The sequence below is a fragment of the Garra rufa genome, chromosome 9 (assembly GCF_049309525.1).
Source record: "Garra rufa chromosome 9, GarRuf1.0, whole genome shotgun sequence".
Taxonomy (NCBI): Eukaryota; Metazoa; Chordata; class Actinopteri; order Cypriniformes; family Cyprinidae; genus Garra; species Garra rufa.
This window is the reverse complement of record NC_133369.1, coordinates 43,291,475-43,304,816: the sequence shown is the minus strand read 5'-3', so window position 1 is coordinate 43,304,816 and position 13,342 is coordinate 43,291,475. Positions and strand designations below refer to the sequence as shown.

The window sequence follows — 13,342 nt, the reverse complement described above, 5'->3', positions numbered from 1 at the left end:
ATGTGCTTTAGGAACTTCATAAAGAGTAAACACTTTCCACAGAGCAAAAAATAATATAGGGAGCTAATTTGTGAAATGTAATGAGTGAATTCTCTTTTATGTGTGGTTTGCATTTTTATTTTTTATTTTTTGTTTACACCTGTTATCCAAACTCAGGACATGATTTGGGCTTTAGAATTAAATACTAAAAAAGAGTAGCTAATTTGGGATTATTTTCAGTTTATCATGTGTTCATCATTATAAGTTTTTGATACAGCTATGTTTAGTATTTAACAATGTTTTTTTTTATATTTTACAGGGTAGAATAAATGAGGCTGGTGAATGCAATCAACATGACAATGTTTGTAAAAAATATTGTCTTTTTTTATTATGATTATTTCCTGGTCTTTCTGTACAAATATTGAAAATTATTTCACTTCCTGTGCAATGAAGTAAATTCAAGTTATAACAGGGTTCTTCACAAAAAAAAAAAAAAAAAAAAAAATCAAGTCAAGTTTTTGCTAAATAAAAAGGAACAATACAATAAATAAAAAAAGTAAACCAAAAATAATTAGTTAAATAGTAAATTAAATTAATAATGATATTAGGATTGATTTAATTTGTGTCCTTTTAAATGTAATAAATAAATAATCGGAGTACAAAGAAATACTATTTCAGTTTTTCTACTTCTATTCATTTTTTAAAAATTATTTGTGAAATGTACTAGTGATTTCTGACTGAAAAAAGTCAAATCATAAGTAAATCCTACACCATTTTTTCCCTCAGTGCAGTTTAAGGGTCTGAATTTTGTATTCTTTTTTATATTACATTTTACTGTGCCTATAGAAAATCATCAAAACCCTTTGAAATAGTTACTTTATTTGCCATACAGCCTGAAATCAAACCCCATTCCTAAATAACTTTTCCAGCTTTTTTTTTTTTGTGTGACAATTTTGGTCTTACAACATCAAACCAACGGAATAAAAACACAACAGTTTTGCAAATTAAAAAATAAAATAAATAAATAAATAAATAAATAAACTAGAACAACAGGGTTGGAAAAGCCATCAGCCCCTTGATTTAATACTTCATAGAACCATTTTTTGCTCTATTTACAGCCATCAGTCTTGTTGGATATGTCTGTAGTAGCTTTTCACACCTTGATTGGGAATATTTTGCCCATTCTTCCTTGCAGAATTGCTCAAGTTCAGTCAAATTCTGTGGTGAATTTCCATCCATCCACAGATTTTCAATTGAATTTAATTCAGGGCTCTGACTTGTCCACTCAAGGACATTCACTTTCTTATCCTTAAGCCATTGGTTGATGTTTTGGCAATATGTTTAGGGTCATAATTGTGTTGAAAGGTGAATGACCTGCCCTTCTTCAGCTGTCTAGAGGGACACAGGGTTTCCTCGTGAATTTGTATGTACTTGGCAGCATCCATTTTCCCTTCAATCCTGACCACCCAGTCCCAGCTGAAGAGAAACACCCCACAACATAATGCTGCCACCTCCATGCTTCACGGTAGGTATGGTGTGTTTTGGAGCTGTGCTGTGTTTGCTTTTTGCCAAAGATAGCACTTGGAGTTCAGTCCAAAGAGGTCAGTTTTGGTCTCATCAGACCATAGCACCTTTTGCCAGAAGATATTAGACTTTTTCAAATATGTGTTTGCATAGCGCAAAAGAGAAAGGCTTGATTCATGCCACCTTGCCATACAGGACAGCTTTGTGTAGAGCTTAGGAGATAGTTGTCACATGCACAGATTGACCAGATCCAGCCATAAAGACTTGTAAGTCCTTCAAAGTTGCCTTTGGCCTCCTGCCCTGCTGAAAAAAAAACAGCTAAAACTAGCCTAGGCTGGTTGGCTGGTTTTAGCTGGTCATAACTGGTCAACAGTCTGGTTTTAGAGTGGTTTTGGCGACTTTCAGATGGTCTTAGCTGGGAGACCACCAGCTAAAACCAGCCTGACCAGCCTGAGAGACCAGCTAAAACCAGCTACTTCTAGCTTAAACTAGCTAAGACCAGCCTAAGCTGGATTTATCTGTTTGTTTGTTTGTTTGTTTTTTAGCAGGGTGGTAGCTTCTCTTATCAATGTCCTTCAGGCTCTGGCATCCACTTTAGACAGACGCTCTGATCTAAGCAACGTGTTGGTGGTGCTATACAGTAAGCTTTCATTTCTTAATAATGCTCTGAACAGTACTGTAAGGGACAGCTAAAGCCTTTGAAATGTTTTTGTAGCCTTGTCCTAACTTGTACCTTTCTAAAACTTTATCCTGGAGGTCTTTTGGTAGTTCTTTCCCAACCATGGGGAATTCTTTGCCGTACCATGCGCTACTAACAGTGGAGTCTTCAAGAAACAGGGGTTTTTTTTTTTTGTTTTTTTTTTTTTTAATCTGAAGTAATTGACACCACTGAAGTCAGGTGGGGCAATTAGCCTGGTGTGGTGTGGTCTCTAAAGTGTGAATTGCTAAATATTCATGTGTCATTGCCACACCTATGAATAATCCCTTTCGATCACAAAACATGTTTTAGAAAATTTACATCAATATATTGTTTTCTCTGGACGAATGAACAAGATGGTTTTCACATCATTTGGTTGAAAAAATTCTAGCCTACCACATCCAATTCTCAACAGTCTTGTTAACAAATGTTCTGTATGTGTTTCATGACCTTATTTCAGTGATTTCAAAACTTTAGATTTTCACTAACCACGCATAAACACAGTTTTTTTCAAAAACACAAACATGTACATTCATGTTGCTTGCATATTACTGTAGCCCAATATGTGCTGATTACAATGTAAGCGAACTTTAGCCATTAATATGTTCCCTTCCGGAGGGAACTCTACGCTGCGTCCTGGTGGACACTATGGGAACTGCCTTCAGCATGACCGGTTCTGAAACAAGGTATAGAACAACGACAGTGAACTTGACACTGTCCGGCGCCAGCCTATGACATCATCAACAGGCGCCTGCTAGTATAAAAGCAGGTGCCTGAGAGCACATTACCATCTTTTTGTCTTCAGAGTCCTCTGTTCTAAACGAGTGAGTACAGCGATGCCTAGAGAAGAAACTGTTTAGGAAGTGTGCGGATCCGTGTCAGAGAAATCTGACACCTGATGATGCACACGACCTCTGTTTGGTGTGTTTTAGGTGTAAGAGCACGCGCGCTCTGCTCTAGAAGGAGCGGAGCGCGTTCATTGTGAGAGTTTCACTTTGAAAAAAAAACAAAAAAACTCCGTTCTCGTTTGTCTCTTTTCTCGAGGGAATTGGGACATCCATCCGCCCCACGCGGCTCGGGTCCCGCGGCGGCTGAGGCTGCCCGGCGGCTGAGATCGCGGGGATCACAGGTGGAGCTGGCTGACGAGTTTGAGAGAGGGTCTAATCTCTTGCGCACGTCAGCCGGAGACGAGAACGCGCTGCTAGCGGAAGATGTGCTGTCTCTCACATCTTCCGGTCCTGCAGCGAGTGCTCTTTTGGCTTCAAGCCAGGGCGAGCAGGAGGCTGAAATGGAACAAGATGAGCTCTCTGAGCCCATGCAGCCTGCCTGCCCCGCATATGAAGAGTTGATGTCTGTTATGGACCGCGCGGCTACCCCTTCTGTGGAAGCCCGCCGGGGAAAAGGCCGCCCTAGGTAGACTAGACGAGCGACTTCTCCCCGGCCATAACAAGCCAAGTCCTGTGAGCCTCCCATTCCTTCCTGATCTGCATAAGAGATCGAGAGGGAATGGGACAGGCCATATTCAGCCCGCATTCACAGGCATCAGCATGTGCAGTCGAGGGAATGCATGGGCGCGGATATGTGTCGATGCCTCTCACTGAGCAGGCCTGGATCGGGCACCTAGAGTCTCCTCTCCGGTTCCCCTCACGTCCGTTCGGCTACCTGCCCCTCCTTTTTCCCCCTCGCCAAAGACTCTGGGGCTGGGCCGATGATGAGATTGATACTCAATCTGTTGGCCCGGTATGTGAACAGTAAAGACACTTTAATAAAATATTCAAGTGTGTATGTGTATGTTTTCTTTTGTCTACCAGCTCCGCTTGGGTGATTGCTATTGCAGTTTTCGAGCTCCTCTTGAGTTCTACTGCCACCAAGTGCCGAGTGTAGCCAGGTCTCCCCTCGTTTTATAAAAGAAAACAGTGTGTAGAGACCTCCACTCGTAGAAATCCCCTCTTGGGTTAAGCGTTGTCAGGTTTGAAACCTCCGCTAGAGTGAGCTTGGTATAGACATGATCCAACATACATATACATACGAGAATATGTAATAAAAAAAAAATTAAAAAAAAGCCCCGCTTTGAAGTAGAAATCTTATATATTTGGCTGTTAGGCCCCATTCTGGGCCTCGCTGAATTACTTTCTGGTATTGTGACCCAATCCGCCAGAATTGAGTGTAGCAGGCCTAAGAGGCCTCCTCTCTGTGAAGTCCTCGGTAAAGAGAGACATATAAAGATAATACTTCTTAGCGCTGAATGTAGCCAGGTCATTCTTAGACCTCCATTCATGAGAGCTTTTTACTGGGTTGAGTGTTGCCAGGCTCCCTCTATGTGAGGTATTTCTGTTAAGCCTCCACTTTCCAGAAATGCAGGCCGAAAACACAAGATTAAGGCAGCTTGTGAGCCCTTTTCGTGGACCTGTCACTACAAGCGTTGAGTGTAGGTAGGCCTCCCTTCCTCGAGAGGGCGTGTATACCAAGGCCTCCACTCGATAGAGCTTCCTCAGCTGAGCGTCGTCAGGCTTGTTACGCTCGAGAGAGCTTGTAACCATTAAAAGCCTCCCTCACTGAAAGCTCCGCTTCCGGGTTTTGCTATCGCCCGGGAATGATACAGGTGTCTTCCTCGCGAAATGCTTAGAGCACCTTCTCAAAACCACGTTAGTGGTGTCTGCTCACACAATTGTTTTGAGCATTCCCTAAAATCCACACGAGTGGTAAGTGCACTACTAGGCACTTTACTAAAATCCATATTTATGGTAAGGATCCCTCCCGTAAAGGCAGGGTCCTTCTTCAAATCCCTCACGGGTTGGACCACACAGGATAATCCTCCGTGCCCATTTTCGAGTTGGTTCCAAAACCCTTAAGTTTTTTCAACTCCTTTGATAAGCACACCTCTGTCACAGCCAACAGTACTGAGACCTTCACTCTCACAGTTATAGCAGCTAGCAGGCCCATGAGTGCCTCGCTGACTATTTTTTGGGGGAGTGCAGTCTTCCACTCACCAAAAACTAGTGTTGTAGGCTTCTCTCCTCAGAGATGCAGTCTCGGAGCCTCCACTACACAGAGCTAGATGATAAATGAGAATTTTTCATTATTTGCTCTACTGTGAGTATCTGCCTTTTTCTTGAGCGTCGAGTGTAGTCAGGCCTCTCCTCGCCTAGAGCGTTTCACTTGAGGCCTCCACTCTGAAGAGTTTCCCTAGGGAGAGCGTCGTAGGCCTCCTCTCGCTTTAGAGAGTCTTTCTGCTGAAGCCTCCCCTCTCCAGAAGCTCCGCTTTCAGGCTCTGCTATCGCCTAGAGACTGCAGTCTGGTGATCCTCTCGCTATGCTCTAGGGCACCTACTTAAAACCACTTTGGTGGTGTTTGCTCACGCAAGTCCTTGAGCACTCCTTAAAATCCACATGTGTGGTAAATGCACTTACGCATTTTCCTCAAATCCACGTTAGTGGTAAAGGTCTTCCCCCACTGGCGGGTCCTTTTCTAAAATCCTTCACGGTGTGGGTCACGCAGGTAAACCTCCGTCCCATTGTTTGAGTTGGTTTCGTACAAAACCTTTTAGTTTTTTCAACTCCAATCCAGATAGCACTGCTAGCAGGATTGAGTGTCGACGCCTCTTCAGGCCCCCACTCTCCAGAAGAGCTCCAAAACGAAGGTAATTCTGTCGCACAGGCTAGTCACCCTCGCGGATGACCTTCAGGATTAGGGTGTAGATAGGTCATGAGACCTCCACTCTCAGAGTTCTTCTTTGCTAAGCACGGAGGTGTGTTAGGCTCCCTCCTTGAAAGCCTCCACTCTCCAGACTCCACTCAGGTAGTACTGTCGCAAAGGCTGTTCAGCCTCGATGAACACCTGCAGAGTTGAAGTGTATTAAGTGAAGTGTAGTTAGGTCATCAGACCTCCACTATTAGAGTCTCCCTTCTATGAGATGTTGTCAGGCTTCTTCTCAGAAGCCTCCACTCTCCAGACTCACTCAGAGTCCTTCGTTGCCTCCAGAGATTCACTAGAAATAGGCGGTCCGACTGCACAGGCTATTCAGCCTCGCGGACCACCTCTAGTATTGGGTGTAGATAGGTCACAGACCTCCATCCTTAGAGTCGTCCTCTGCTGGGTGCAGAGTGGTACCAGGCTTCTTCTTACCAAAGCCGCCACTTTGCAGAAACTCCACTCAGGTAGTTCTGCTGCACAGGCTATTCAGCCTCACTGACTACCCTCAGTGTTGAAGTGAAGATGGGTCACGAGACCCCCACTTTTAGAGTTTTCCTTTGCAAGACACAGAGTGCTTTTTTGGCTTCCTTTGAAGCAGTCACTCCTCTGAACTCCTTGTAGGTAGTTCTGCTGCACAGGCTACTCAGCCTCACTGACTACCTCCAGGTTTTGAGTGTAGAGGTGCCACGGCACCTCCATTCTTAGAGTTGCTCTCTGGAAGGCGCAGAGTGTTGCCAGGCTTCCTTTCGGGCGAAGCCTCCACTCCTCAGAAAATCTCCACTTAGACAGGCCTGCTGCACAGGCTATTCAGCCTCACAGACCATCGTCAGTGTCAAGTGTAGTTAGGTCATGAGACCTCCACTCTGTAGATTCCCTCTGAGCAGAAGCTCCACTCGGGTAGTTCGGGTTGCACAGGCTATTCAGCCTCACTGAATACCCTCAGTGTTGAGTATACATAGGTAGCCGAGCTAGCCGTGGCAGGTCACTGGGCCCCAGCGACTCTCGCTAAAGCAGGGGTGATTTTCCTTCTTGACTCCTCATTCAGTCAGTTTGATCACTTATCCCTCGGCATGGCGGCGTTGGTATAAACGTTCCCATAGTGTCCACCAGGACGCAGCGTAGAGTTCCCTCCGGAAGGGAACGTCTAGGTTACGTATGTAACCCCTGTTCCCTGAGGACAGGGAACGAGAAGCTGCGTCTCGGGGCCATGCCTCGGGCCCTGCACATACCTCCGTCAGACAAAAAGATGGTAATGTGCTCTCAGGCACCTGCTTTTATACTAGCAGGCGCCTGTTGATGATGTCATAGGCTGGCGCCGGACAGTGTCAAGTTCACTGTCGTTGTTCTATACCTTGTTTCAGAACCGGTCATGCTGAAGGCAGTTCCCATAGTGTCCACCAGGACGCAGCGTCTCGTTCCCTGTCCTCAGGGAACAGGGGTTACATACGTAACCTAGACGTTTTTAAGATACTGAAAAAAGCACAAATGTCAGGGCATGTCAAAACTTCTTCAGGGCCCCAAAACACCCTCAGACCCCAGAGGGTTAATCTGGAAGTTATTTGCTTGCACCTGAGCAAGTTTATAATAGTATTTTCTAAAGTGTTGATCACTTTACCAAGCAAAAAAAAAAAAAAAAAAAAAAAAAAAAAACAGTCATACCTAGTCAGCAGGTTGGTTTTAGAGGGGTTTTGGCCACTTTCCCAGCCTGGCCAGGCTAAAACTAGCTACTTCCAGCTAAGACCAGCCAATCAGCCTGATGAGGGTTATAATGTGTACATGCAGCTAAAAAAAGTTAGACTTAATTTAATTTTCCAGCTGGTGAAAAAAAAAAACAGCCTAGGCTGGTTTTAGAAGTTTTTTTCAGCAGGGTAATGTGACAAAAGGCACTGTATATTATGATTTTAAATATATTTGTTGTCATCTGATATCTCTGCTGAAAAGATCATCATAGACCTGGTTTCCCTGCTGAAAAAAACAGCATATGCTGGTTAGGTAGGTTTTGGTGCTGGAATGCTGGTTTTAGCTGCTTTTTTAGCTGGTCCTTTGCTGGTTTATGCTGGTCCTTTGCTGGTTTATGCTGGTTCTTTGCTGGTTAATGCTGGTCCTTTGATGGTTAATGCTGGTCCTTTGCTGGTTTATGCTGGTCCTTAGCTGGTTAATGCTGGTCCTTTGCTGGTTTATGCTGGTTCTTTGCTGGTTAATGCTGGTCCTTTGCTGGTTTATGCTGGTTCTTTGCTGGTTAATGCTGGTCCTTTGCTGGTTAATGCTGGTCCTTTGCTGGTTTATGTTGGTCCTTTGCTGGTTTATGCTGGTCCTTTGCTGGTTTATGTTGGTCCTTTGCTGGTTTATGTTGGTCCTTTGCTGGTTTATGTTGGTCCCTTGCTGGTTTATGCTGGTCCTTTGCTGGTTTATGTTGGTCCTTTGCTGGTTTATGTTGGTCCCTTGCTGGTTTATGCTGGTCCTTTGCTGGTTTATGCTGGTCATGTTGCTGGTCAAGGACCAGCATAAACCAGCAAAGGACCAGCATAAACCAGCAAATGGCCAGCATAAACCAGCATAAACCAGCAAAGGACCAGCATAAACCAGCTAAAACCAGCATCCCAACACCAAAACATACCTAACCAGCATATGCTTTTATATTTTTCATATATATTTTTTTTCAGCAGGGCAGGCTGGAAAAGTGGCCAGTTTGGTGACCATCTATGACCAGCTAAAACCAGACAACCAGCCTATGCTGGTTTTAGCTGTTTTTTGTTTGTTTTTTTCACCAGGGATGTGACATCATGTACCTCTGTAAATAAGTTTTAATTCACAGTTTAAATAACAGTTTTAATTCACACTCTTACACTCTTCAATGTCCTTTGAATGAAACACATACACTCGTTTCAAACTGGAATCATGGTGGAATATATGGTGATGTCCACTTTGCAGGGCACTTCACGGTCGAATAGAGCAAGTGCCGTACGTGATAACAGATACATACAAAATATGCAGAGCGAGGGGGCGCGAGGACTGAAATTGGGAAACGCTGGTCTAGCATGTTCTGTATAGTGGGCGATACTGACCAAGGAAGACTTGTTTGTTAAACCAGTTAGTTACCCAGCACCCCATCACCCAGAACATAATCTGGTGAGCGTCTGATGGTGTATCTTCATGTTTCTGCTGGTTTTGCTCAGGCGTGGGCTTCACGGTGATCCTGATCTCGCTGTATGTGGGCTTCTACTATAATGTGATCATCGCGTGGGCTCTCTTCTACCTGTTCTCCTCCTTCTCCGGAGAACTGCCCTGGATCAACTGCAACAACACCTGGAACAGTCCCAACTGCTCCGACCTCAACGATACGCTGTTCAACGACACGCACAAGGCCACGCCGGCGCTCGAGTACTTTGAGTAGGTACACACTCAGTTAGCAAACACAGACCTAAATCCGTGATTCTACAGTATGATCACGTGTCCGTGTCGATCTGCAGGCGAGGCGTGCTGCACCTCCACGAGAGCACCGGCATCGATGACCTGGGTCTGCCGCGCTGGCAGCTCACCTCCTGTCTGGCCGTGGTCATCGTGGTCCTCTACTTCAGCTTGTGGAAGGGAGTCAAGACGTCAGGGAAGGTTTGAGCTTTTACATGAACCCGCTGATCTGGTCTAAGGTGGTTTGCTGGTCTTCTGGTCTATCCAGACTGGTTTTTAGCGAGTGTGCACTCTTAAAAATAAAGGTGCTTTAAAAGGTTCTTCACAGCGAGGCCATAGAAGAACCATTTTTGGTTCCAAAAAGAACCATTCAGTCAAAGGTTCCTTAAAGAACCATCTCTTTTGTAATCTGAAGAACCTTCTTTCGCCACACCTTTACCTTTTGTGAAACAGAAAGGCTCTTCAGATGTTAAAAGTTCTTTATGGAACCAATTAGACAAAAAGGGTTCTTCTATGTCATCGTGAAGCACCTTTATTTTTAAGAGTGTAGATGCACAAAACCCCTCTAAAACAACGAAACAAACCAGGGGCGCGTTTCCCAAAAGCATCGTTAGCCAACTATGGTCGCAAGTTCCGTCGTTACCAACATAGTTCAACGATTCGGTGTTTCCTGAAACCATAGTTCAAACGAACAGCGCCGCAAACTTGCGTAGTTAGAACTACAGCTCTCAACCTGTGGTTAGAAGCATAGTTTCTTGTTAGCTCAATAAATTATGCTCTTGCGCACAATAAGTAAGCTAACATGCAGTACAATCTATATCTTCCATTGAATATAAATATAAATGCATTTTAATCTATCATTTCATCCTCTATAAGCGTTGTTTATGAATAGTGCGCATGTGCACAAATGCCTAAGGGAACCCCGGAGTATGACGTAAGAGAGAACACGCGATGAATCAAACATCAAATAAGGTGAAATGACAGGGAACAAAAATAGTAAATTAGTCATTTGGTGCCATGTTCAATATAGCTGCATTTTTGAGATCTCTAATCAGTTAAATAGCAGAAGTTATTACTCGGTGACGTCATTAACAACGGCCCTAAGTTGTTGAACTAATGTGGTTCAAACGATGGAGATGCGACCGTGTTCGGGAAACAGTTGTGACTAGCTAGTTCGCTTCCACATCAATGGAGGTTAATCAGCGAGTGACGTCGTTGGACGGGAAAAGCACTCCAGACTGGCCAAACTAGGAGACCGGCAAAGATGTTGGTTGTTTGGTAGTTTAAGCATGATATGAGCCTGATGCATTCATGTTGTATGGTGACATTCATTCCTGTGTGTGTGCAGGTGGTGTGGATCACAGCCACGATGCCCTATGTGGTCCTCACTGTCCTGCTGCTGCGCGGCGTCACGCTGCCTGGAGCCATCGATGGCATTAAAGCTTACCTGAGCGTGGACTTCCTGCGTCTGTGTGATGCTCAGGTACACACACACACATGCTTACACACTGCAAAAACACGCTTTTCTTACTTAGCTTTTTTTTTTTTTTTTCCAGCCAAAATATTAGAAAATTCAAATTTCTTAAATCAAGAAGGATTTTCTCAACAAATTATTATTATTATTATTTTTTTCAGAAAAAACAAGTCAAAATTAAGTGCGTTTTTGCTTGAAAATCTAAGCAAGAAAAAACATTTTTTGCAGGGCATTATCTACTATTCAGTGTTAAGAAAGGGATTGGTACCGTTTTTAGTTTTTGACAGAAATGAATAAAATACAAAGACACATGAAATTGATCAAAAGTGACAGTAAAGACATTTATAATGTTGCAAAAGATTTCTCTTTTAAATAAATGCTGTTCTTTCGAACTTTTCTAATCATCAGTGAATCCTGAAAAAAAAATTATGTATCACAGTTTCCTCAAAAAAAAAAAAAAAATCATCATAGTTAATGTTTTCAACATTGATAATAATCAGGTATATTTCTCGAGCAGCAAACCAGCATATTAGAATGATTTCTGAAGGATCATGTGACACTATAGTTTAGCTTTGATCAAAGAAATAAATTGGATTTTATATATTTACACAGGAAATGTTGTGCAGAAGAGACGTCTTTCTGACCCTCACTGAATCTGATTTTATATAGACTTTATAGAACTTACTGAGTGAAAATTATGTCACTTCCTGAATGCCAGCATTGTTTGCAAATAGGTAAAATCATGTACTAACAGGGTACTTAATAAAAAATTAACAAAAAAAGAATTTCAATATATATATATATATATATATATATATATATATATGAACATATAAACATATAAACAAGATATTATTATTGGATTACAAAAAATACTATATTTTTCTAGTAAATACAACATTTTTCACTGTAAATTTTCAGACTTTTTTCTGAGTTTGTCTCTCAATTCTGTTAATTTAATTTAATTTATTTGTAAATGTGCCTTTTTATCTCACAATTCTATATTTTTTTTCTGAGTTTGTCTCTCGATTCTATTTCAAACAAAATCTGAAAAAATCTGAAATAATTGTATTAAATGCAAACCATACTATTTTTTAAACTAAATTTAAATATTTTCTTTTAACTAAAAAGATTCAATATCCAATCATTTGTATCTGAATCATTTTAGCTTTGAAGAATCCCACAAATTTTGGATGTTCTCAAAGGAAGGTTTTGTTAATTGTAGCTCTCATCTGGAGACAGTTTAATATTCAGAGAATATTTAAGTCAACACACACACAACCCTAACCCTTCCAATAAACCTACACTGCAAAAAAATGCTTTTCTAGCTTAGATTTTTGTCTTGTTTACAGCCAAAATATCTAAAAATTCTTAAATCAAGAAAGATTTTCTAGACGAGTAAAAATTATTGTCTTGTATTCAGAAAAAAAAGTCAAAACTAAGTGCATTTTTGCTTAAAACTAGCAAAATAATCTGCCAATGGGGTAAGAAAAATAATCTTGTTTTGTCTGTTTGAAATAAGATTTTTTTTTTTTGCTTACCCCATTGGCAGATTATTTTGCTTGTTTTAAGCAAAAACTCACTTAATTTTGACTTGTTTTTTTTTTCTGAAAACAAGACAATAATTTTTGCTTGTCTAGAAAATCCTTGATTTAAGAATTTGTAGATAATTTGTCTGGAAACAAATATTTTTTTTTACATTGCAAGATCAGAATTTTATTGCATTTGGTCCTCAAAATGTAGGGAATACCAGGTACACTCTCTCTCTCTCTCTCTCTCACACACACACACACACACACACACACACACACACACACACACACACACCTGCTGAGACGTGTAACGCTTTCCTTTAAATGCAGGTGCAATATAATTGCATTAAAGAGCAGCAGCAGGTTTATCGCTCTTTGAGAGCCAGTGGCATTTATATTAGAGTTTTGATCAGTCAATCGCACAGATCAGACTCGCATGTGTGTGTGTTTAAGAATCAATCTCATCAGAATCGCCGATGCGCTCGCGACGGAGCGGCAGGTGAAGTTACTATCAGCCGTAAGTAAGTTTTTGGACGATGTGCGATTCTTTCCCGGAGCACCACTTGGCAAAGAGACCTCAAAGCGGCAATTTCAGAATTAGATTAGACACATGTGTGCAGCAGCAATTTGCAAAATTACCCTGTATTCACAAGTGTCTTTCATCTTTCTGCTGAATGAGTTTCCTGCAATTATCTCTAATGATAGCTGTTGTGCGGCCCCTTTGTGCGGCCGGCCGGGGCCGTTTGTGTCGCAGGTCTGGATCGAGGCCGCCACGCAGATCTGCTTTTCTCTGGGAGTGGGGTTTGGTGTGCTAATCGCCTTCTCCAGCTACAACAAATTCAACAACAACTGCTACAGGTGAGCAGAGGAGTCTGCAGAGGAGCGACAGCCCAAACACACACAGCGGGACTCACACACACTCATGAACCAGCGCAGATTCTCACACTTCACTCATGAATTAAAGGCCCTTTGATGCATGTTTGCCATCAGCTGCTTCCTCAGCATCCAGCTGAACTGACTGATGTTGTGTTTCAG

At 42.3% G+C, this 13,342-nt stretch overlaps 1 protein-coding gene across 1 annotated transcript in view; it reads left to right on the top strand.

Moving 5' to 3' along the window:
* Positions 1-13,342, top strand: part of slc6a3 (solute carrier family 6 member 3) — a 30,598-nt gene that overhangs the window by 3,874 nt on the left and 13,382 nt on the right. The window contains exons 4-7 of the mRNA XM_073846525.1: positions 9,070-9,283; positions 9,364-9,502; positions 10,650-10,784; positions 13,062-13,165. Of these exons, the coding sequence (XP_073702626.1) occupies positions 9,070-9,283; positions 9,364-9,502; positions 10,650-10,784; positions 13,062-13,165 (592 nt within the window). The remainder of the gene's footprint in view (positions 1-9,069; positions 9,284-9,363; positions 9,503-10,649; positions 10,785-13,061; positions 13,166-13,342) is intronic.